The sequence below is a fragment of the Typha latifolia genome, chromosome 15 (assembly GCF_019914945.1).
Source record: "Typha latifolia isolate L0001 chromosome 15, TyphaL0001v2, whole genome shotgun sequence".
Taxonomy (NCBI): Eukaryota; Viridiplantae; Streptophyta; class Magnoliopsida; order Poales; family Typhaceae; genus Typha; species Typha latifolia.
This window is the reverse complement of record NC_133100.1, coordinates 1,608,353-1,633,297: the sequence shown is the minus strand read 5'-3', so window position 1 is coordinate 1,633,297 and position 24,945 is coordinate 1,608,353. Positions and strand designations below refer to the sequence as shown.

The 24,945-nt window shown below is 34.0% G+C and overlaps 2 protein-coding genes across 2 annotated transcripts; both read left to right on the top strand.

The window, feature by feature from the left end:
* The first annotated feature begins 2,455 nt into the window (after positions 1 to 2,455).
* LOC140802375 (UV-B-induced protein At3g17800, chloroplastic-like) lies at positions 2,456 to 9,267 on the top strand. The gene is made up of 3 exons (XM_073157887.1): positions 2,456 to 2,733; positions 3,414 to 3,697; positions 7,997 to 9,267. The coding sequence occupies exons 1-3, from the start codon at positions 2,593 to 2,595 to the stop codon at positions 8,763 to 8,765; spliced, it is 1,194 nt and encodes a 397-aa protein (XP_073013988.1). The 5' UTR covers positions 2,456 to 2,592; the 3' UTR covers positions 8,766 to 9,267.
* A 7,907-nt stretch (positions 9,268 to 17,174) lies between these two features.
* On the top strand, positions 17,175 to 20,986 carry LOC140802148 (receptor kinase-like protein Xa21). The gene is made up of 2 exons (XM_073157591.1): positions 17,175 to 20,271; positions 20,385 to 20,986. Exons 1-2 carry the CDS (start codon positions 17,175 to 17,177, stop codon positions 20,762 to 20,764), a joined length of 3,477 nt encoding a protein of 1,158 aa, XP_073013692.1. The 3' UTR covers positions 20,765 to 20,986.
* The last annotated feature ends 3,959 nt before the right edge of the window (positions 20,987 to 24,945 follow it).

Genomic DNA, 24,945 nt, shown 5'->3' with positions numbered 1-24,945 from the left:
AATAAGGTGAAAAACTATGGGCACAAGCTCGAATTGAAATCAATTATTAAAACCTTTTAATAGTTGCAGAATATTACTAATCACTCGTTGATCTTCATGACTCGGTCTATACTAACTTTGTTTAATTTGATTCTGTGATGCATCATTTTTCGTGATTGCTTCGCTGACATCAACGATCCTCGTGGTTAAGTTTTTTATTTCAGTGACCTTTGAGATATAATTTTTTAAGATCTAATATAGATATATTAAGTTGAGAATAATTCAACATATTCCTCACGATGTTCAAACAAGGCCAAATTGTGTTCAAACAGGATAACTTAAAATATAAAATTTTGAGCAAATTTGAATTCATGTTCGTACATCAATGTGAATGCTTGGAACTTTATTAGAAAACTTATCTTTCGCTTTAATTTTCTTTATTTTTTTCATTTTAATTTTTTGTAAATATTCATAAAAAGTTGTGCATATGCTTACACATATTTTAAACATTTTTAATATTTTAAAATTTTAAAAATATTTATATAAATATTATAATAAATAGAAAATGTTTCGTTAGGATAATTAAGATAAGAGAGGAAATGAATAAATTGATATGGTTGCCCTTTCCTTGATTTGATATATAGGAGACATTTGTAATTATATATATATATCTATAAATAAAATACTATATTATTTGCTCATGGTTAATTTTGAAATTTAGTTTCAAAATATAATTTGATAAAATGCATCCTAATTTATATATTGCTACAAATACCATCACAAATATATATAATTAAGTTAAGAGCTCATACCAGAGAGAGGATTCAAGATGAATGAATCATGGCTAATCCTTTTCCTAATTGTAGCACTAATGAATTGGATTCATACATGGTCAAATGTAAAAGTCTAAAAAGAGTCCTAATTTTAGTCATTTTGACCATGTATAAATCCCAGCCATTCTAAATGAATTGCTATTGAAATGGAGAAGTTGTTGACCATTCTAAATCAACTATTAACTATCTCCCATTTGCTGCTTCAAAGATCAAAGTTAAAACACATCCATTGCCCATTCCATCCTCTTTAATAATTCCCATTGCACCAAATGGCTAAGGCCCAAATGCATCTTTTCTTGCTGGGCCTGGCCTTAATGGGTCTTTTGTTGTTGGGCCAAGCTGAAGCCGAGGGTTCGAAGGCCGGTGAGCCTCAACGCTAGCTATATTGACTTGTGCTCAATCTCCGGCTCATGGGAGAAGGCGGCGAGCCGCTCGGTGCCGGCGAACCCGAACTCTCGTGGTTGCATGAAGATCATCTTCGGCTGCCGTCAATGTGGTTGCCCTTGGTGGTGAGCTCAGCTCAATGGTTGGAATGTGTATTTAAGAATGTTGAATTAATGAAAATAATTATTAAAGCAATCTTTATTTTTCTTAGTAGAGAAATTTGAATAACCATTTGAGCACAATCCCATTATTTGAGAATGGATCTTTATAATGCCTTTGTTGCTATCAATTTTTAGACATATTCCTCGCTATTAATCATATGGGAAATACTAGCAACAATGGGAAATATATGAAAATGTGGCGAGTATTAATAAGCATAAATTCTAATGCATAGAAAGATATTTTATGTTTTATTTAAGCAAAACAATAAGTTATAAACAATATTTACAACGGTATTATAAAGAATCCGAAGCATTAATTTTTAATAAGGAATTTTTTTTATGTTTTTCCAATAAAAAAGAAATATATCCGACCTTTAGTTAATAAATAAGTAATACATATTTATAATTAGATTTTTTTTAAATATATTTTATAACCAAACGCTTACTTATATATATATATATATATTTGTCAAACTATATATAAAGTAAGTCACGTTAGGTTAAAAAAAAATCACAAATAGAGGGTTGCGAAAAAATTATAGATATTTTTTTTAGCAAAATTTCATTCTTGTGGATTTTTTATTTTTATTTTTTTGGTTTATTTTTATTTTTCTTAGTGAATTCATGTGATTTCATCTAGACGCCCAATTTGAGCCGTGCTTTGATGCTTTCTATGATTTGTTCCATAAGTAATATGGAGTGATATAGATTGTAGATAATATGGGTTAATTAATTTTATTTTGATTAACCCTTGAGCTTGGTGAGTTGGATAATATGGGTTAATTAATTTAAGACATAAAATTAGGCGGTATTTGAGCCTAAATTTATCATAGTTTTTTATGAAATATAAAACATAATTATTTTAATTTCGCATCAATTATAGTGTAAATCAATTTTCCCATTATTAATTTTCCCAATTTCTAATTTCCAGTATGTAGGTACTATTTACATCCTCTCCTGTATAAAATACACTCAGCGATTACCTTAGCCAAAAGAGATCTTCTTCCTTAGCCAATGGAGCTTTGACACGTTTCATATGCCCCCAGCCGAAGACCAACGAGGTATAAGTAACGTGACAACTGACAAGATATCACCAGTCCTTTAAGACCAACAAAGAGACTGCGTTTGCGTTCTTAATCTCTGTTCTTATCCGCCCCTCTCGCCCCTTTGCCCTCCACCTGTTCGACGAAATCTCTCTGAGATTTCCCTTATACAATCTGGGTTGCGGGTCTCCCATGGATTGCTGTGTTCGCGTCAAGGTAGCATCTCTCTCCTTGGGTTTGGTGGTGAGCCCTCGGAGGTCTCATCTCTCTCGTAGGAGTTCCTTCGCCAAGCTTGGATCTTTGGGGTCGGCTCGCCTTTCTTTGGATTTCCAGGTCTAATCCCCTTTCCATATGTTTTTCTCATAGAAAGATGCCATTTTGGGAAGGAAGAAAAGATTATTATTGTTTTTTTTTTTCTCTTTTTAGTCAACTTCGCATCCTGTGGCTTGTGATGGTATGATTGGTGGCTGCTGGCATAGTGGTCAGATTCGTATTGAGTTTGTAGTTTTTTACCTCCAAGGTTGCAATGCTCTTCTAATTCGAAGATTTTAAAGTTCATCTGGAGAGACACGACTCCGACATAGAAATGGATTTGAGGAAGTCAAAGAGAGCAGTCATGAGATTAGGAATTTTCTCCTTGATGAATGATTCGGGATTTTATGTTTCTAGACCGAAGATTCTTGTATAATTTTTGACCAAAATCTTTAGTTTCTTCGATAAGAAATTTTCTCTTCTTTGATGTGGAAAATTGGATATTTCTTAGTTTAAGTATCAGTATACAATGACTGGATTGCTGGATGCATCTTGGGTGGTTTTGTCCTAGGACAAGTTTGACCGTCCTTTTATTGAGCTAATGGGTCATACAGGATATCACTTGAAACATTGGCTATATCATGAAGCTTTTTCACTTTTCTTCTAAGTATGACAAGCCAGAAATGGAGTTTATCCTACATCTTATCCTTTCTGTCTCTGCATGACTAATTTGTGTGCTATGTGAACTTTTGATGATACAGGGTGTTTATAAATTCAATCAGAGCTGCAATTTTACTAGCGGAAGGACTTCAACACTCAGTATAGTTGCTAGTGCACAGCATGATGAATATGAATCAAGAAGTGTGGGTACACCACTTGAGCCGCAATCGGCAGAAGGAAACTTCTTGTGTGGTATACTGAAGAGCCAACCTCATATCTTTCCGTTTGCTGCAGCAGAGCAGCTTGAAGAATTGGCGACTGAGAGAAATAGTGCCTTTGCTCGCTGGGAAAATAGCATCGGCTCACCTGAGTCTTCCCTTCATAGGTCAGTATTAGTAACATTTCTTTTCCATAGATTCTTTATCAGGTCTTCAATCTAAGAATTGTTCTTAAAGCATATTTAAAATTTGTATCTGAAGACTTCCAAATTTCTATATTTTCACATATATTTTCCCAATTTTGTTGCACATGCGTCTATAGTTGTAAATGCATTCCTATTTATGTATATACGTAGTTTTCTTATTTCTCTCTAAGTCACTATCAAAAATTAGTGTACCTAAATCATGTGTCCAACTTGGAGAAACCACATGAACTATTAAGTGGGGTTGTAAAAGAATATACAAATGGGCATAAAGGAGTTTTGACTAGTAATTAGGGATGTGAAAAAAGATCATCGACTCATGAACTGCTCAAGCTCTCTCGTTTATTAAATTACCTGATTTTGAGCTAATTAATAAACAAGCCAAGATCATGCTAGCCTTGGGTTGCTCTAGCTCAGTTTGATTTAGCTTGTAAGGTGCATACAGAATTTATTAATATACTTATACAGTGCCAAAGTATGATAAGTTGTTTCAGTGCAGTTGGTAACACCCTCATTTGTTTTATAAAAGACTACTGTTCAAACCTCCAGAACATTAGGAATTTCTCAATCTCTCATCTTGTCTCCTCTAGAACATTAGGAATTTCTCAATCTTTCATCTTTTCTCTTCTAGAACATTAGGAATTTCTCCTACTTGTTAGTATTTTATATCTCAATCAATCTTGTAGAGCGCCCTTCTCTATTTGAGCCCCACTTTGCATGTGCTTCTCGTTCACCCTGAAGAGTTGAGCTCAGACCTGCTTGATTATGCTGAGCCAACCTCGACCCAACAAATTTCAACCTGACAAGAGCTCAAGGCAAGCTCAAACTGGATTTAGTATAGTTTCAAGTGAATAGGAATTGTCTCCTATATAGCTGTTTAGGGAACATTTTGTTGGAAAAGATCCCCATAGAAAATAGCATGTTCCTGCAAATAAAATGTCCAATCTGAGCTCATTTTTTTTGTTTCTTTTCCTTTGTTTTTTAAGGACTCTTGTTTCATGATCAAACCTCTTCCAACTCTCTTCCTCTCCTCCATGAACCTATCACACAACCTTCACCATACTAGCATTCTAGTGGTGAGGACTTTGTTTCCACCCCACTACCATGAACCTCTTTCGCTCTCCCTCATCCATGAACCTCTTGCGCTCTCCCTCATCCATGAACCTATTGATCAGATTACGTTGTAGTGTGGGCTTCATCTGGTGTCGCCATCAATATCGGAATCCCAGGTGAGTTCCCATGGCGAAGGCTTTCTTTGAGCTCAAACAACACTATTTGTAATTCCATGAATTATACGTCTATCAAAAAACTGAGTTCGGTTAATTGCATAGTGGAAAATATTGATCAAAGAATGTTCTTTTAGGACCTTCTTTTTCAGAAAAAATAGTTATATTTTGGACAAATGAATAAATGGACCCATATAAAATATAGGCTGAGAATAGTCCAAAAACTTTGCTTATTGGAAAATAATTCATTTGTAAAAAATTTATATGACTTCAGAGAACAATTTGAATTTCGATGGAAAAGATTTTTTTGATGGAGTTAACTATTTTTATAATATATTCCAAGGGTTTTACTTGCTAGGTAAAGTGGAGGCTATTGTTTGGAGGATAATATTGGATTAAGAAAGAGGATGACAAAATGAGGAGAGATTGCAGTAGTACCCTTCCTTCTCTCCTCTCTCTCCCCTTCTTTTTCTCTCTTTGGGTGGTAGGTGTTGTATACAAAATTTTGAAATTTAGTGTTTGAATCGGGATTAACTGTTAGAAAAAATGATCTGTATTAGTCATATTGGCTGTATCAGATCAAACTATTTTTAATTATGTAAAATTCTAAATATTATTTATAATGCAGAATTTTTTAAAAAAATTATAAAAATAACAGAATATGAGAAAATAAAAATTACTCATATAAAATTTAAAAACTAAAGAAAAAACTCAGTCAAAACTATAATGAATTTTGACTTAAATTTGATAAGCTTCTACACTCGAAAATTATTATTAGCAGTAAGAAAAGAGAAGTTAAAAAGTGGGTGAAAAAGAGAGAACAAAAATGAGAACGAAAAACTCACCTGAGTTCACCAACGTGTGGAGTAGCCGGAGGGGTTAATCGCATCGGCCACCGAATGAGCTCAGTGAAGTGTGAGGATGGGAGGAGAGTGCGTGTGAGAGATTATGGGTAAAAACTAAAAATTTGAAAAGAAGAAAGTTGGAGGACATCAATTACTAATGCTTTCTAGGTTAGATATATTTTAGATTTGATCTGAAATCTTAAAAAAATTAGTTTCAGCCGATTTGGCCGAGATGGAATGACCGATACAGCCGAAATTGGCCGATCCCAAACCAAAACCAATCACAAGACAGATTTTAGGTTTGGATCGAGATTGGCCAATTTTAGGATCCACATTCGTTGCCTCTTTCTAGCCCATCATGCCTACTGACGAACAGTTAACACCAAAAGTGACAACGGCGAACTTAGGGAGTATGATATTTGCTCCACCGACCAGTATAAGATGTCGGTGAACCATTATTCATCCAATGATCTTTCCTCACACAGTCGAAACATAGCACTTCAATCTCATATTAGAATAAGAGGCCATCCAAGCCCACATTTAATGATATAGGCCATTGACTCCTTGTTTGGCAGAAATAAAGGGTTTCTCTCATCTTTGAAACAGAGGTACTCTGAATGTTGAGTCGCGTTCAGTGGCTAGAAAGATGTAACATCTTTTTCCAAAGATTTAATGTAGAATCTCTAGTCTAGCCCAGATATATGGATATAGCTATAATTGCTATGTATATAAGCATGTGTTCAACGTCTAGATTACAAACTATATGTTAAAACCTCCTCTAAAGATTTAACACTTTTATAGCCATTGGATGCACCTCAAGATCAAATAAAATGAGTACTTTATATCCTCCACATTGGGATAACTCTGTTTACAATTTGGAGATCAATGAAATAACTACAAAAGTGTTTTAATTTTTCCCAGTTCTAAAATTATCAACTCAGGTATGCACACACAGGTGAAGCCATGGGGGCTAGTGGTGCACCTGCCTGCTCTCAACTCATTATTTCTAGCTTGCATAACTATAGTTTTCAGTTGTCTAATTGTATAATGCTAATTAGCACCTTTACTAACAAATCTGTGGCACATCTTAACAGAACTATTCTATTCAAATCTGATCCTCTAACCATGTGCAATTCCTCAAAAGATAGGGATTCCAGACATTAGTGACTATATAACTAATCTCCAAACAACAACAAGGAAATATGCCCTCTTTTAATAAATCCTCCATTTGCTATTAGTTAAAATCCTTGATTAAAATTTGTTTTTGTTAGAAATAAAATAGTTTTCTCTTTCTCTTGCATTTAGTTTCTTTTACATTTTTGTTACATTATAACATGTAATCATATTTGTGAATAGATCGAACACCTATTTTAGACTTTGAGAACACTTTGGGACTTCAAAAGCCCAATTCCGAGCTGGAAAAGGTTGGAAGCATTCTCTCTCCACCTTGGGATTAATGTTTTACAATCCTAAGGCACAACCAATGGCTTAGAAGGCATTAAAATGTTTTCTAAAATTTTAAGACACACACACATATAATTAGTAAACATATATGTATATAATAGATGCTGGAGTTTTTCCTCTTTTCTCTTTCAAAATTCTAACCTTTCTCATTATGTCTTTCTTTTCTTTCTTGCAATCTTCCTCTTCTTGTCTTAATTCAAGTTATGCAGGGTGAAAATACTGTGGTTAATATTGGTTAAAATGTCATGGACACTTTGTCCAGTGCCATCCATAAATATTATAGTATCTGCTTATCCAAGTCATGCTGCAAGATGTCTACTATAAGTGGTTGGCATCGGTTAATATTTTACGCATCCTACAATAGTATAGCTTGGAAGAACCATAGTTGCTGCCTATTCTGCATCACCTGGTGTAAATTTAAGAAGTCCTGGAGGCATGTGATATTTGATTCCAATAGTTTCTGTACATTAAATCACAATCAGCGGCATGACTCTAATATGGATTTCCCATCATCTGATTTGTGAAAGTAAAATTGGGAATTTCATGCAACTATATATTCTAGCAGAATTTTATATAGAGGTCATATTGGGATAAGTATGACGCTTCGTATTTTTGTCATTTCTTACCATATGAATCATCCTAACTGATAAACTTTTCTTCTCATGCTTAATGAGGCATATTAAATACCTGAAGATAACTGATGCTGACATAATATCATGTAAAACCAGGAGAATAGCTGAAATGAAGGATCAGGAGTGCCAGATTTCCATCCAGGATGTCATGTACATGTTGATTGTCTACAAATTTACTCAAATTAAAGTCCCTATGGTTCCTAATCTATACAAGATAATGAACAATGGAAGACTAGAAATATGGTCATCAAAGGATGAAGACTTGGAATCCATTCATGGATTGGAGGTACTAGAAATGGTAAGAGAACATCTCTCCAATGTCATCAGAATGACATGTAAATCTGACTCCAAAGTGAACTTGTTGATGTGTGGTATTAAGAGGCTACATTTAGGCCGGGTTTATGCTGCATCCATTATGTATGGATACTTTATGAAGTCCGTCTCCCTGAGGCATCAGCTAGATCTTAACCTTGCACAGATGAATTGTCAATTTCCACATCTTGGGAACCAAGAACAGGAGAACTTGGTGGCCCTTGGCTGTTCTGCCAATATGGCATCTTCTTCGCATTCTAGATCTGATGCAAGAGTAAAGGCCCAGAAGCTGAGGGGTTACATGATGGGCTTCGATTCGAAGACTTTGCAGTTATGTGCAAAGCTGCGGTCTCAAGAAGCTACTAACCTAATTGAGAATCACAGCTGGGCTCTGTTTGGAGACCACAACAAGAATACACTTGCAAACAATGAGGTGATCACTGTCACATCTTCCGGACTGAAACGGTTGGTGCTAGAAGCTGTTGCATTCGGTTCTTTTCTTTGGGATGTGGAAGGGCACGTTGATACGATTTACAAATTAAAGGAGAGCTAAGAAGAACAAGTTGCTGAAAGATGGTTAGCGATCTGTAAATACAGAGCAATGGTTTGTCAGAATTTAGCTTCTTTTTCGTAATTTCTCTAGCAATGAAGGCTGTTGTTTCCATGATGACTTCCAGCTCCTTCTGGGAGGCCCAAGATTGTTCGTCGGCTTAACCTTTTAACTTGATCAGAGAGATGAAATTTGAATGAAGCTGATGAAGAAAGTGAAATTTTAGGCTTTGCTGAATCATTTTTATTTCACCGGTCATCGTGAAGATTGAAGAATTCTGAGTGTGAAGATGATTCTGGTTAGTCATGAACTCAACTGATTCTATTTATCCAAATGGGGTCACCTAAAATCTCTTGTTGCCTCAGATTCTGACTTTGCCTACCTAAAATGTTATATCTTTATTGTGAATATATGTTTATTGGAAGCATTATCAACAGACTAGACTGAGATGTACAAAATTTACAATCCGTAGCAAGTGATATAATACTTGGACTTGTGGATGTTATATCTGCTGTTTATGCTTCATACTTTATTTTTAATATTTTTGTTACAAAAGGATTATACATTCTCAAGGACAGAAAATTGCCATTGGCCAAGCTCCAATTACCAAATTAATGATCAAATCGAATCTTACCTTCTCACAAGATACAAATTTAAATGTAATTTCATGATTAAGATAATTGTTTTATTGGAGTTAAGAAGAAAAGTATTTTCTCTGCCAAATAGAGGTACTTTTGTTTAAGAAAGCTCAATCCTTTTGCTATCAATGGATTAATTAGTTGGGATATTAATCTAAATTACGTCCCTCTACGAAGAAAGAGGAAGAATACTGGGATTATGTGTTAATTAGTCTGGTGCTCGTGGTGGGGTTTATGTTTAATTAGGCTAGATTTTGGGAAAAAGGAGAAAGAGGAGGAGAACAAAAGGTTGAAGACCTACATAGAAAATAGTAGGGTTTATATGTTAGATTGCCGGTTGATATAAAATCGTAAGTTGTATATATATTAATAATTTATCTTCTTAATATTTATATATCATGCCTTTAACGTTATGATCCATGCATAGAGAAGAGGTCATTAGGTGGTGTTTGCTTTGAGTCAAGGAAATTTTCTTAACTTAATTAGCAACTGCTAACTATATTTAGTAAAGAAACAGTAATTTATCCCTAACCAAAGTAAAAAGGTGAGAAAAGAGAAAAAAAGAGAGTCTATGTCTGAATAGTTCTCAAATTATAATTTACATTTGAATTGACATACTTTTTTTTACAAATTCAATAATAATATTTCGTTATTAACATTCTTAACTTGCCTCCAAAATCAATATTTTTTTTTTAATTTTTCATATCACATCAAATATAATAATAACACTTATATTCCAAAATTGCTTGTATACTTATAAACTCCTAAAAGTTCTTGAATAATAATAACAATAAAATTTTGATAACTTTACACTAGGGTTTGCAAGCTTACAAGCCCGTAAGACTTCTTATGAAAAAAAAACACCACATTTTTCTTGTGGGCTTAGCTTGCAATTTTACGGACTTCTTTGAAAAAAATTAAAACATTAAATATAAAAATGCTCCTTCAAAGTGAGCATTTTCATACATTTATACGAGGTATTCTTAATTTTTTCTTTAAGATAACAATCTTTTCACTTTTTATATCATATCAGTAATAATAATAACACCATTAGCTTAGCTTACAATCAAACACTTAATTTTCTTCAAACGGTAATATTCTGTTACGAACCGGCTTGATCCGATTCGTAATGGTTCTGGACTCGATGAATCTTGTAACTTCTGAAGGGATCTGCGAACAATCTAACTGACGGATCCTCCTTAATTTTGGATATGTTGTTGCTCTTGGAGAGATATCAAGATATCGACCAAACAGTGGCCGAATGTCAATTAGATCCTAGTTTGATAGCCCTCCAATCGTTAGATAAATGCTAGGTTTACTCCTTGGTGTGGAGAGGGAGAAGTTATTGTAGAAGAGGATGGTTAGAAGCTGGAAGAGGCCAACTAAAGACTTGAGCGGTGGAAGAAGAGAGGTGGGAGAGGGCGCCAATGGCTAGAGACAAGTAGAGAAGGAGATAAAGATCAAAGCCAATTCAATTATCCAAGATTCTTCAACTTCAATTAGGATTTTCTCCACATATTTGTAGAGGCTCACTCTAGGGACTCAATGATACACTTCGATAAGATCTTTTCTTATTATATTAGGTGTTTATTTTTATTAAAATAAAATTTTTATAGGTCACGTTCGAATGCAAGAGGGGTCGCGTTCGAACGCCCTTGCGAATGCCTGCATCAGGTTCGCAAATACAGAGAATGCATATTGTGCGTTCGAACACGGTTGGGCGAGTTCGAACGCCCTCGTTCGCACATCCAGAGAATGTCTTTTGGTGTGTTCGAACGCGATCGGGCGCGTTCGAACGCGATCGATGGGAATCCTCTAGAATTAATGTTTTATATTATTTTAGGACTTGCTGGCTAGCCTCTATATATATGTAGATGACAGCCAAATTTATTATGCTATTAGATCACATCAATCTACCACGGTTCGTCTCCAAGCCTTGATTGCTTATTTGCTTAGCCGCCTTTGATCTTGTTGTAGCCATGACGGTCCGAGGTACGTTGGCTCTGATACCAGTTGATATGAACCGGCCTGATTTGATTCGCAACGGTTTTGAAATCGATGAAGCTCATAACTTTCGAAGGGATCTGTGAATAATCTAATCGATAGGTCCTCTTGAATTTTGGATATGTTGTTGCTCTTGGAGAGAGATTTCTAATGAATAAGTAGTAAAACAAAGACTTGAGAGGTGGGAAAGGGTGCCAATGGCTAGAGACAAGTAGAGAAGGAGATAAAGGTCAAAGCCAATTCAAACCAACTAAACCAGTCTTCCTTATCTTCTTAAATTAACCCTTTGTTTAGCCGCTTATCATCTCAGATTAACCCTTCATTTCGCTGCAGATATATTTCGAATCAGGAGAAGTCGTGAATACCAAAGTTGTAGATCTCGAGGTTAAAGATCTTACTTATCTAGTTTGATATTATTAGATATCTGTAGAATATTCTGTGAATATTTTCCCAAAATTACGCAGAGTTAGATTTAACTAATTAAATAAAATCCTAACATACTAATACTCTAACTAAACCAAATAACCAAATAAAATAATTAAACTTAATCTATTAAGCTCAATCTCCTTTTGATGTGATCCGATCTGACTCGGTTCGCATCACATTCATTCCAAATAAAGTCGATGTTAAGTTACAATTTGAGCAAAAGATGAAATTTTAGTCTATTAAAAATTCTGTAAGTATACTAAAAGAAGGACTTAGGTGATGATTTGAATAATTAAGAGAGTAAATTTATAGAGAAAACTATCTATATAGAGATTGATAGGGCCAAAATATAATTAACTCAATTATAATAAATAAGTAGTAAATATATTTTTAAGAATTACCTAGTAGTTGAGACACGCAGATTAATTGTGAGAATTTAGAGGTTCAAACTAAATAATAATTCTAAATTATTAGCGAAAGAAAGTATTTAAACACACATAACTTACATAAGAGAAACTATATATATATAATAGACATTTAAACTTTTACATGTGATTAAGGGTTTTTTTTTTGTGCTTGTGTACCCTTCAATTTATATCTCAAAATATATGTTATTTAGAAAAAAAAAATGCTAGTTATTTTCAAGTTGCCTTAATTATTTTACGAAAAAAAGAAGATAAAAATACTCATAACTAATAACTAAGAAAAATTTATGGAAACTAGAATAAGTATAGTTTCATCATTTTAGATATAAATTGTTTAAATTTTAACAGTTAATTAAATCCAAATGGTATCCATATAATAAAAATAAGAGTTATATATATATATATATTAAATTTAGAGAGGCATATTTGTTAAAGCCTTTCACCTAATATGCACTATTTAAATTATTGGCAATTTGCTTATATAATAATAATTACATTATTGTAAGTTATCTTCTTTGATATGAATTATAAATTCTTCCCAATAATTGACCTTGAACTTGTTCTTTAAGAAATATTTCATATTCTAAAGAAGTGACAAAGGTTTGGTCCAATCAGAATCCAAGAAGGAAATTAATTGGTAATGTGAATCGAATTGGATGAAATTAGGTAAACTAATTTATATTAGTCTATTAGATAATAGTGACCTTAATCAAATTTATGTTATTAAACACAGTTGACCGGTTCATTAGTCAATCACTAATTGGCCTAAGCAGTGTTAACAAGATTCTTTGTTCTCCAAATTAAATTATTTATCTGTGTGCATATGCTTTCTGATTTCATTAGTTTTTTCTTGGCAACTATAAGTTAAAATCATAGTAATTTAACATAAAAATAAATAAATAGATACTCTTAAATGAAAGAAATGTAAATAAGAATAAAATTTATTTGTGTCTTTTTACGATTAACTTAATAAAATGTTAACTAATATAGTTAAGTTCGGAGTGCCATTTATGCAAAAATAAAGGTAAATAAATAAACTAAGAGAAGGAATTAGTATAATTAAGTCAACGGTTATTGAGTGTACTCTACGGTCAACAAAGTTTTACTCGTTTTCTTCTCTTTTGCAGAAAAATCCCTCCTTTTGCAGACATATTAGCAAGAAACTACCTCTGATAAGCAAGCAGCATTTCTCAGTATATTCTATGCCATTGATTGAAAAAAAAACATTCTTGAAGACTGCCATACAAAAGTATATATTTTAAATATTTTACAAGTTAATCTTAGCATCTCTAACAGAGTGTTCATTTGCTAATATTATTTTGCTATAGATTGGTTCGCTTAAATTAATCGGATGTGAATTGCAAAATTATAAAAATTTCTGTTCTAATTAAGCAAAAAAAAAAAAAACTTTCAAAATATCATTGTTTTCCATCACATTATTTATTCAAAATTACTACTAAAATGTTAGACTCTTTCAAATTTACCATTATAAATTTATGATTAGTGTTTGACAAAATATTCCTAACATATTATTATCAAAGTCAGCGAAACATATATAAACAACTAAAATACTCTTTCTCTCTTTTTAAGTTTATAACATAAAATATTTATCAATAATTTTTGATAGCATTTAAACTATTGTATATAATCTATACAAGGGTAAAATAGTTTATTTCAAATCTAGGTAAAAATAGCACAATGATTTAATTTTAGTGACAATTATGATATTTTAAAAATTTTTGGAGGCAATTATCTAAACACCCAAGAAAAAAAAGGGAGAGTTTTGGGCAATAAGAGTGAAAAGTGAAGTGCTGCTATGCACCAAATCCTATACTTTATGTCTGAAATATTAAAAGCTTTCTAAGTGCTTACAAGCCTGGTCTCTCCTCCTTTCCTCTCATCCTACTCCAGTTCTCCTTCCTTCCTCCTTTAGAGATATATCATAAGAGAGAAGGCTTAAGCTAAGCTATGGCACTTGTCTTGCTAAGGCTAATACTCTGGTCCTTGAGCTCATTCATAGACATGGCAACTTTCCTTGTCTTCAGGATCGCAGCCATGTTTATAGTAGCTTTGCTTCAACTCCTCAAGTTTCCTTCCTATGCCGGCAGCGGCGTAATAGAACGCATCGGAGAAGCATTCAAATCGGCGGGAGAGTACGCCACCGGGCTGGCCGTCGACATTCTTACGTCCGCCGTCTCGAGCCTCGTCGAGCTCATCGGTAGCGCGGCGATGGGGTCCGTCGAGCTCGCCTCGTCGGCGGTGGGGGAGTTGCTGGAGATGTCGAAGGCCGGGGTGGAAGAGTTGGCTGAGATTTTTACTCAGGTTGTTGGTGGTGCATCTGAGGTGGTTGGCAACCTCATTCTTGGTCTGTGGAACAACTGTATGGATGCTGTAGGATATGTCATGGAGAATGTTTGAAGGTTCTTCCATCTTAGAGATAGATGTGGTTAATTAATATTGGGATCGGTTTTGATTCAAACTGTTTCCTGGTTCATGTTTTCTTTTCTTCTCATTTTCTCCATCTTTATAAAGCATATGAACATAGATATTCATAATAAATGCTATGAAATAAATCAAAGTTGTTCATAATGATGTCTTTGCTCGGAGTAAATTTCAGATTAAATTAAGTAGTAGATCTAGTTTCAGATTAAATATAGTAGTAGATCTAGTAGATCAAAGCTGTTCATAATGAATTTACTCTACTATTTTTTGATCCTACATCATCTTAGTCCTTAAATTCTCGTTCAAAAGGGTCAAGTAGACTCATAAATAGATGACTTGATAATATTAATTTAGATCAAATATATTTTATAACTATATATTTATGCTCAAAATTACTTATTCTCTATACTTTAAAAAATCTTAAGTCAGTCTATATACTTATGATTAAAGTAGGACTATTAGTTTTGCTATCAAATTTAACTGAGCACCAGACTATTTTGATCATTTAGCGGCATTATCTGGTGGCATTTTTCACAAAGCCTACTTGTTATGACTAAGTGGATGAGATTCAGATCCAAATAAATACCAATTTACCTTTACTGAAACTAAATTTTTTTTAAAAAAAATTCAAATATATATATATATATATTTCTCAAAACACTTGTAAGGATACCTCTTATAAAGTTTATTTCTTTATTTTTTGGCATGGATGCCACTTAAACCTAACAAAAAAAGTTAATATTTTATTAAGTTAATTATAAAAAGACATAAATACTTTTCATTCTATTTGTTTTCATTTGTTAAACTACTATGATTTTAACTTGTAATAGTCAAGAAAACTCAAAGAAATTGAAAGGTATATACACAGAAAAATGAATTTTTTAGGATAAAATATTCGTAGATGAGTAACTTTGGAGGGGTATGCATGCAAAAGAAAATAAACCCTAAAAAACATCTTGTTAACGTTGTTGAGGCCTATGAATCATTTGAATAATAAACCGACCAACTTTGTTTAATAATATAAATTTGATAAACGTCACTATTATCTAATAGATTAATATAAATTCATATTCTTAACTTAATGCAATCCAATTCACCACCGCTAATTTTTTTTTGTTGGATTCTGATTGGGTCAAACCTTTGTCACGTCTTTAAAAATTAAATATTTGCTGAAAACTATATTCAAGGTCAGTCATTGGAAAAGTCTTATAATATTGAACATAGCTTATTATAATAATTAATTGAAAAATTATTTATCCCCTTATATTTTATATCACTTAATTACCCTTTTTATATGACTAATATGGAACTATTAAATTTTCTGTCAAAATTAATGATTCTAACACTCAAAAAAGACTTCTGAAAATAGCTGACCAGGTAAGAAATAAGTTGAAATTAATATTTAATCAAATTTAAATAAAAAAACTTGCTCGCACAATAGATTAATAGATTATTGTCTGAGAAAAATAATATCAATATTTTAAATATTCTATTAATGACATTATTACTTTTACATTAATTATAAGTAAGGAATGATTAAGTAAAACAAAATGAAGTAGAGAGAGAGAGAGAGAGTAAATTAATTTTATGCCAAAATATAGATGAATAAAATATATTTAATCTTAATTAATAAATTATTCATATCAAAGAAGCTAGCTAAAAATAATAAAATTGTGATATAAGAAAATTGCCAATAATTTAAATTGTCCATAACTAGTTGAAAGGCTTTAATTAGACTAGACTCTTAAAATCATCAAAAGATTATTCTGCTAGTGTTGATAGGGTTTTTTAAATAGTTTAATTTAGTCAAAAGTGCAAAATAAGACTAGAAAATTAAATTAATTTTTGTTCAAAAATAAGAGGGATAAAAATATAGTTAATCTAAAGATTATTTCCAAATCTACTACTAGCTATTCTAAATAATTAGTTTATGTGTCAGTGATTTATATAAAATTTAAATTTTCTAAAAAAATTTGATTAATTGTGAGGGATAAATTCCTATATAAATTGCTAAACCGAAAAATAATTTATATAGAAATATCTCTCTAAAATTTAGTAAACTTTTATTGGGTTAGTAATTTTCAAACACACTTAATATCATATTTAAGTTTTAAAATAAATTAAATATGTAATAAGAATTAGGGTCAGACTTAAAATAGTCATAGATCTATGTATACAACGGCTGGTATGGCCCATCACATTTATTATAGTTTGTCGATTACCGTCCTGAGTCCTGACGTGTGGCCCCCATCATAACCAAATCTTTCTTTCTTTCAAACTGAAAAGACTCCGATCGACTTTGAAGTCTTTGTTTGTCATGGAATCAATCGTCCATGTCCTACGCAAGGAAATGCAACTCTATTTAAACGATACTCAACTTGATCATATCTGGTATATACTCTCTCTCTTGATCTCTTCCTCTTTGTCTTCCTCTTCCTCTTCCACGTTGTGTTCATGGTTCTGCTACATTAATGTACATGGAGCTTAGACTTCTCTCCTGCTGCGCCATCGGAAGAGCACTCCTTTCGCCGCTAAACTTTTTGTACGTCGTCCTTTTGTTCTCATTAGTTACTACTCCGTTGCTCGCCTTAAACGATACTACTACTTCTTCTTCTTCCGATGGTCTCGTTCTCCTCTCTTTCAAGTCTCTTCTTTCCGACCCATCTGGAGCCTTGGCCTCGTGGGATGTTCATGCATCATCCCCCGATTTCTGCCGATGGCGAGGCGTGGCCTGCGGCAAGCGCGGTCACCGCCGGCATCGCGTCACGGCCATAGTTCTCAACTCTCTCGATCTGGCCGGTTCCGTCTCCCCGTCCATAGCCAACCTCACGTTCCTCAACTCCCTCGACCTCTCCAACAACCAACTCCATGGCCTTGTCCCGCACGAACTCGGCTCTCTCTCTCACCTCAAGCTTCTCAATCTAAGCTTCAATTCACTCGAGGGGATTATCCCAGCTTCCATCTCGAACTGCACCTATCTACAAAGCCTCCATCTAAATAGCAACCACCTCCGAGGTAGTATCCCGTCTAACCTCAGCCTCTGCTCCGATCTAAAATCCATCAATCTTAGGAACAACAAGATCGGAGGAGGCATTCCATTGGAGATTGGCGGCCTGGTCAACTTGGAGAGACTCTCTCTGGCTTACAACCTACTGCAAGGTCCCATTCCTGACTCGATTGGGAAGATCCAAAATTTAAGAGCGCTGGAATTATCTCAGAATGGTATCTTCGGAGCGATCCCCCACTCGATAGGGAATCTCTCAAAATTGGTGTTTCTTCTTGTTGATAATACTAGTCTATCCGGACCCATTCCTTCCACAATGAGCATGCTCTCTTCTCTTGCTACTCTTTCTCTGGCAGGCAATTACCTCCAAGGAGGCATCCCCCCATCTTTAGGCAATCTTTCCTCCCTTGATTTCCTACACATTGGCGTAAACAATCTGACCGGAAGAATCCCCTCTTCTCTGGCGAACCTCCGCTCCCTCACGACTCTTGAACTATATTCAAACAATCTCACCGGCGGCATCCCACCGTCGCTCGGCAATATGCTTAAACTCAGAGGTGTTACTCTAGCTTTTAACAATCTCATTGGCCGCATCCCTCCCTCGCTGTGGAACCTCTCCTCCCTCCAACATCTGGACTTGCAGCAGAACAACTTAGTCGGTTCGTTACCATTAGATATTGGCCTCCGGCTTCCACGTCTCCAATTTCTGGCCTTGAACAACAACTTCTTTCATGGATCAATTCCCTCGTCTTTGTCTAATTCCTCTATGCTTGGAGTAATTCAACTCAGGTATAATTCATTCACGGGTGCCATCCCCCCAAGTATTGGCCTTCTGAAGAGCTTATACTTCCTTGCTGTGGATAATAATCGGATAGAGGCAAAGGATTGGAGCTTCTTAACTGCTTTGTCGAACTGCACATACCTACGAGTACTGCAGCTCGGTTACAATAAACTTAACAGCGTGCTGCCTAACGCAATAGGCAATTTGTCGACCAGTCTTGAGTGGTTAGACGTGAGCTTCAGCCAAATAAAAGGGAGCATACCAGTAGGTATTGTAAACCTTGTCAATTTGAATGTTATAGGTTGCAGTGGTAACTTCCTCACAGGTGCTATCCCTGCCAATCTAGGAAGGCTAGAGATGTTACAGAACATATATCTAAACCAAAACAATTTGTCTGGAGAGATCCCATCTACATTTGGCAACCTTACTCAACTGATCCAACTTGAGCTCAGCTTCAATGCACTTTCTGGGAACATACCCTCCAGCCTTGGAAGATGTCCGCTTGAACTGCTAGGCCTCGACAATAATAGGTTTACTGGTGTTGTACCGAAAGATGTCTTCCTTATTTCTACTCTCTCGATATATCTTCGCTTGTCACACAATCTATTGTCTGGCTTGCTCCCCCAAGAAGTTGGTAGCTTAAAGAATCTAGCAGAGCTTAATCTCCAAGAGAATAGATTCGTTGGGCAAATTCCTACCTCCCTTGGTAAATGTCAGATCTTGGAATATCTATATCTAGATGGAAACTTATTCCAAGGACCAATTCCTTCTTCGCTAAGCCAATTGAGAGGCCTTCAAGTGCTAGATCTCTCACACAACAACTTGTCTGGACCCATTCCGGAGTTTCTAGCAACTTTTAGTGAACTGAGCTCTCTGAATCTCTCCTTTAACAATTTCGAGGGTGAAGTGCCATTACAAGGAGTTTTCAATAATGCAAGTGCAATCTCAATAGTTGGAAATAGTATGTTATGTGGAGGCATCTCAGAACTCAAGTTGCCGCAATGCCCCGTCAAGACATCTAAGAAGAAGAAGAAGAAGCATCCATCTCCCGAACTGATAGTGATCATCTCAATTTCTGCCGCACTCCTCTCTTGTATCATACTCCTCTCTTTTACTGCTGCAGCTCAATATTGGAGGCGTAATTCAAGAAAGGAGCCATCAAATATGACACATTCAAGTGAACCATACATGTGGATCTCTTATGCTGATCTGGTAGGAGCAACAGAAGGGTTCTCTTCTACTAATTTGATTGGTGTGGGAAGCTTTGGTTCTGTATACAAAGGAAACATAGATGCTAAAGAGCATAATGTTGTTGCTGTAAAAGTACTTAACCTCCAACAACGAGGAGCCCTTAGAAGTTTCACTGCAGAGTGTGAAACGCTGAGATGCATTCGACACCGGAATCTTGTCAAAATATTGACAGCCTGTTCAAGTGTTGATTTTAGAGGTAACGATTTCAAAGCTCTAGTTTTCGAATATTTACCTAATGGGAGTCTAGACCAATGGCTACATCCACAAGTGGAGGAGCAAAGCCGAGTGTTGAGCTTCATCCAAAGGCTAAATATTGCCATTGATGTGGCATCTGCATTGGATTATCTTCACCACCACGGTCCAATTCCCATTGTTCACTGCGATCTTAAGCCTAGCAATGTTCTTCTTGATGATGACATGGTTGCTCGTGTGGGTGACTTTGGATTGGCGAGGTTCCTTGAAGCATCTGCTAGTTTATCCTCTCAGAAATCAACCAATTCAGCAGCTCTAAAAGGGACAATTGGATATGTTGCTCCAGGTGCACCTTTTGATTTAGTTCCTTGTTTTGATCTTTATAATTGGTCATTATCTTTATAATTACTCTATCCAATGTGATCATACTCGAACTGACATGCAGTATCACTATTTCAGAGTACGGCATGGCTAACAAAGTGTCCACTCATGGCGATATCTATAGCTATGGGATACTCCTGCTAGAGATGTTCACAGGGAAGAGACCCACTAATGACTCTTTCAAAGAAGGTCTTAGCCTTCACACATATGTTGAGATGGCACTACTAAACCAAGTGTTTGACGTCATGGATCCAAACCTACCCTTAGAGGACATACTTGGAGAACCTATTAAAGAGGCACAGAAAAGAGTTGATATCAGGAGAAGAAGAATAAATTGCATAACATCTGTCCTTAGAATTGGCATTCTGTGTTCTAAGGAATTATCAGCGGAGCGTATGCAAACAGGAGATATCATTAGGGAGTTATCTAAAATCAAGGAGAGTTTCTGCGACAGTTGAGGAACATCATGCGTGAATTCAATGAGAAATCATGCAACAGCTGAGAGATATAAAAATAAAAAACTGCCGACACAAGTGTTCTCTAGGATGATTGAAAGGAAAAAATAAATCTCATAATAAGGGTAAGTTCATGTTGTTTGAATATTTATAGAGAATTTCTGATACAGTATTATGAGTTATAGGTGGAATTTTATGGTGTAAAATTGCATGATTGATGTGTCATATGTGAAAATTTGAAAAATTTCAATATCTGCTGCTGTGAAGACGAAAAAGAAGAAGAAAGAATAAGGAAATTAAGACCAAAAAAGAAGGCGAAAGATCATTAATGGTTTTGATTCAGATTACTTAACTGCTCAAAGAAATTGAGCATCACATTAGTGAAAGCATAATCACTAACAAATTAATGCATTATATGATTTTCAACCAAAAGATAAAATGATTCATCTAGACAATAATACTACACAGCAATATGAATTTAAAAAAGTTGAGAAATGATAGTAATATGTTAAGATCCGACCACATCGGTTAAGTCGACTCAAGTCGACTCAAGTCGAGTTGAGTCAAGTTAGTTACTTAGCCTTTATCTTATTATTTTGAATTTCAAATAAATCGAATAATCCATATGTGGATCTGATCTGCTAGAGATTTTTACTCCAATAAATAGAAGTGGACATCGTATTAAGTTATTATTTTCGTGCTTATCTTTTATTGTAGTCGTTAGATCGCTTTATCTTTCTAGAAGTAGATCGTGAAAATATCCCAACTTTTTAAACCTTAGCCACCTTCTTCGTTCACCAGCCATGCTACCCTTGGCCGTCCACCAACGACCGCCACAACGTCAGATATTTACTGTTCTGTCCTTTCTAATCTATCTATCTTCACTATTTTAATTATAACTTTCTTTCCGGATCTCTGATTGACTTCGATCTGAGACTTATGAGATTACTATTCCTAAAATCTCAGGATGACAGATCCGTAACATAATAGTTTAGGAAAAAATAACATCATCTTTTAACATTCCAAATTCCATGCAGAGAATATCAACATATACTAATGTATACTACCGCAAAACACATAGTATTTATCCTCAGATAATGGTTCCCTGTATTCCCATTAGTTATGGTTTGGATAGTCACGCTTTTATCCTTCAATCCTTCAATCTATAGTATAATATTGGATCATATTTAATTAGAGCACCATTAAGTTCTTATAATATTATTTTGTATGCATAAGGGGTCCTTTTTTTTATGTATGTATACCATCCAAATTTTATATTTGGATATATATCCTTTTAAATTTTATATTTTCCATGTACACCCTTCAAAGCTCATTTTTACGTGGATGTTTGATGTTACTCTTTGATAAAATTTTAGTAATTAGGTAAGTAAAATTACTCGAAAGAAATGTATGAAAATTAGAATTTCGATTTCTAGGAATTGTGAAACGTAACTCGTCATGCAATTAATTAACCATGACTACGAATTTTAGATTGGCAATTTTTCCCTGTTGTTTCATATTAATTATGGAAGTAAGTGGTTAGTTCCTTTTCCTGTGTGTTTGGTTGATGACACTTATAGTAAGTAATTATAATTTATTAGTATTTAGTAAAAATTAAAAAAATTTAATGAAAATAAGTAATTATTATAATTAATGATAATATATAGTATATAAAAAAAATATAAAAAGTGCAACTTTTTTATATTTTATAGAATAAAAAGTGAAACGAAAAATAAAATTAGGTGGGTTTAGAAAAGTGAAGAGCTTACTTCTCATTTTACTTTCTCTTGACATTGTCCGAGCCAAATCAGATCAATTCAAGCAATAAGAGCCTTAGAGATTGCATCAAGAGAAGTAGACCCTACAGAGAAGTAGACCCTATGAAAAGAGGGCTAATTATCTCTTAGTCATATTTATCTCTTAGTTATATTTATTTTTATATAAGCCACTAGGGCTAATCCTAGTAGGACTTATATTTGAACGCTATATATAGAGCGGTCAATCTTCTTTTGATCTATTGAAGAATTGAGAATTATTTTAGCCTTGTAAGAATAATCTAAGAGTATAGGTAAATTATTTCTTTTATATCACCAACTGTATTTATCTTCTTCGATCGAGATCCGCCACCTTCTATCTCCACGAACTATTATTTTTCTTAACCGACGTTCAGATCCCTGTTGCAGATCGACTCTACTTAGCTCGTAATATCTTTTATCCGAACATTATAAAGTGATAGATTTCTAGAAAATTATCACTTTTTGCTACGTGGAAAAATCACATTATAAAGCATTCATAGGGCTGATTTGACTCAAATTAGCACCATCCATTTCTAATCTTAGACAGACTAGACTTCTAGTGTGGAAAAATCACCACAAACTGACACACATCTTGATTCATCTCCATCCCTCCAGATATGAGCTCAAGTCTTTCTTTATTTATAATAAAAAATGAAAATTAAAACAAAGGAAGACTTGGAGTCAATCCTTTATGTAGAATTATTTGTCTAAAACTTTGTTTTTACGTCGCCGATTAGCATTTCGAACCGGAAAAAATAGTATGTAATAAAAAGAAAAAAAAAAGAAATAGCAAGTGTTTTGTGGTGTTTTAATTTGATGTTATTGTGTTTTTTTTCATAGGTGGGAGTAACTATAGGTGTTTAGAAGCCTTTAAAATCCTTTTAAACTATTGTAACCTACTTAGTAATTGTTAGCCTATAGTATTTAAAATATAGTCATTTTATGATTGTTTCACTTACCTATTAAAATTATGAAACTATTGTGAGTTAAATTCCTTTCTTTTTTAATTTTTAAAATTTTAAATTCTCAAATTTATAAGAGTGCCATGCAAAGGGATTTAAAATCATAAATATTTACATATGTCAATATGGTCTGAGATTTACACTATGTATCATCACTATATCACTGCTTAGTACTTTTTATTTAAACTTGCACCTTACAATGATTAAATTAGGATAAGAATCAATAATTATATTAATAGGAAAATTTTCTTTTTCACCTTCTGAACTATCACACTTTTCCACAATGACTCTTGAACTTTTTTTGGTACATAATGGTCCCCTGAATTATTAGAAAATACCTCACTTGACCCCTTCAGGGGGTCATTGGTAGAAAATGACGATAGTTCAAGAGGTGAAAAGGAAATTATCCCTTAGAATTATTATGATTATGCTTTGAACCGAGTCCAATATACTTATATTCTATACTCGTGCAAATAATAGGAGTATTTTGTTCTCATGTGGGGTAACACTATTTAATTATTGTCATGCCCTTGCCCTAATTATTATATAAGATATTAGGGATTTGCTCGAGTCTCATAATCATATTATCATGACAACTATCATTTAGGTGAATTGTCAAAAAATATCTTAATATAGCACACATTTTAAGAAAATAATAATCATATCGGACTTATTAAGAGTAAACTCAACCTAAGCTATCACAGATAACATTCATCATTGGCATAATAATAATAATAATAATAATAATAATAAGTGATTTTCAGTATGTCTATCAAGAAATTAGTTTCTACCCAACTACTTAGATGTACATTACCTCATTTAATTATATTGGAGGAATTTGTTGCAATCTGGATTGCAACTTGCAAGGATATTCACCCAAAACAGCTAGCTAGAATTACACTAACTTTAGCCAATTTGATAGATAATATTCTTTTTATTGTTTTATAAAAAGTCTGTAGACATATATTCACTAGATCTCAGATATACAATCAAATCCTTTATTGGTTACTACTGCTACTACTCCTCCTCATGAAGCAAACCCTAGTTGATAATATTCTTACACAATAGAATAGATTAATTGTACCCATGAATCCATGATAGAAGTCTAGTCTCTCTCATGATTAAAAAGAATATTGGAGGTTGACTCCAAGTCAGCTGCGTGAATGAAGCTTCCACCAAAGTAAGGAGTCATAGTGGGAGCCAAATGAACCAAATCAGCTCAACTACGGGAACGCAGGAGTCTTGCATAATTCTACTTAAATTTGTAAGTTATTATTATTTTTCATATACACTCTTTAAACTCTTTTATTATTTATGTTTATGTTACGATCCGACCACATGGGTTAAGTCAAGTCAAGTTAGTTAGTTAGCTTTATCTTATTATTTGAATTTTAAATAAATTGAATAATAATCCGCACGTTGATTC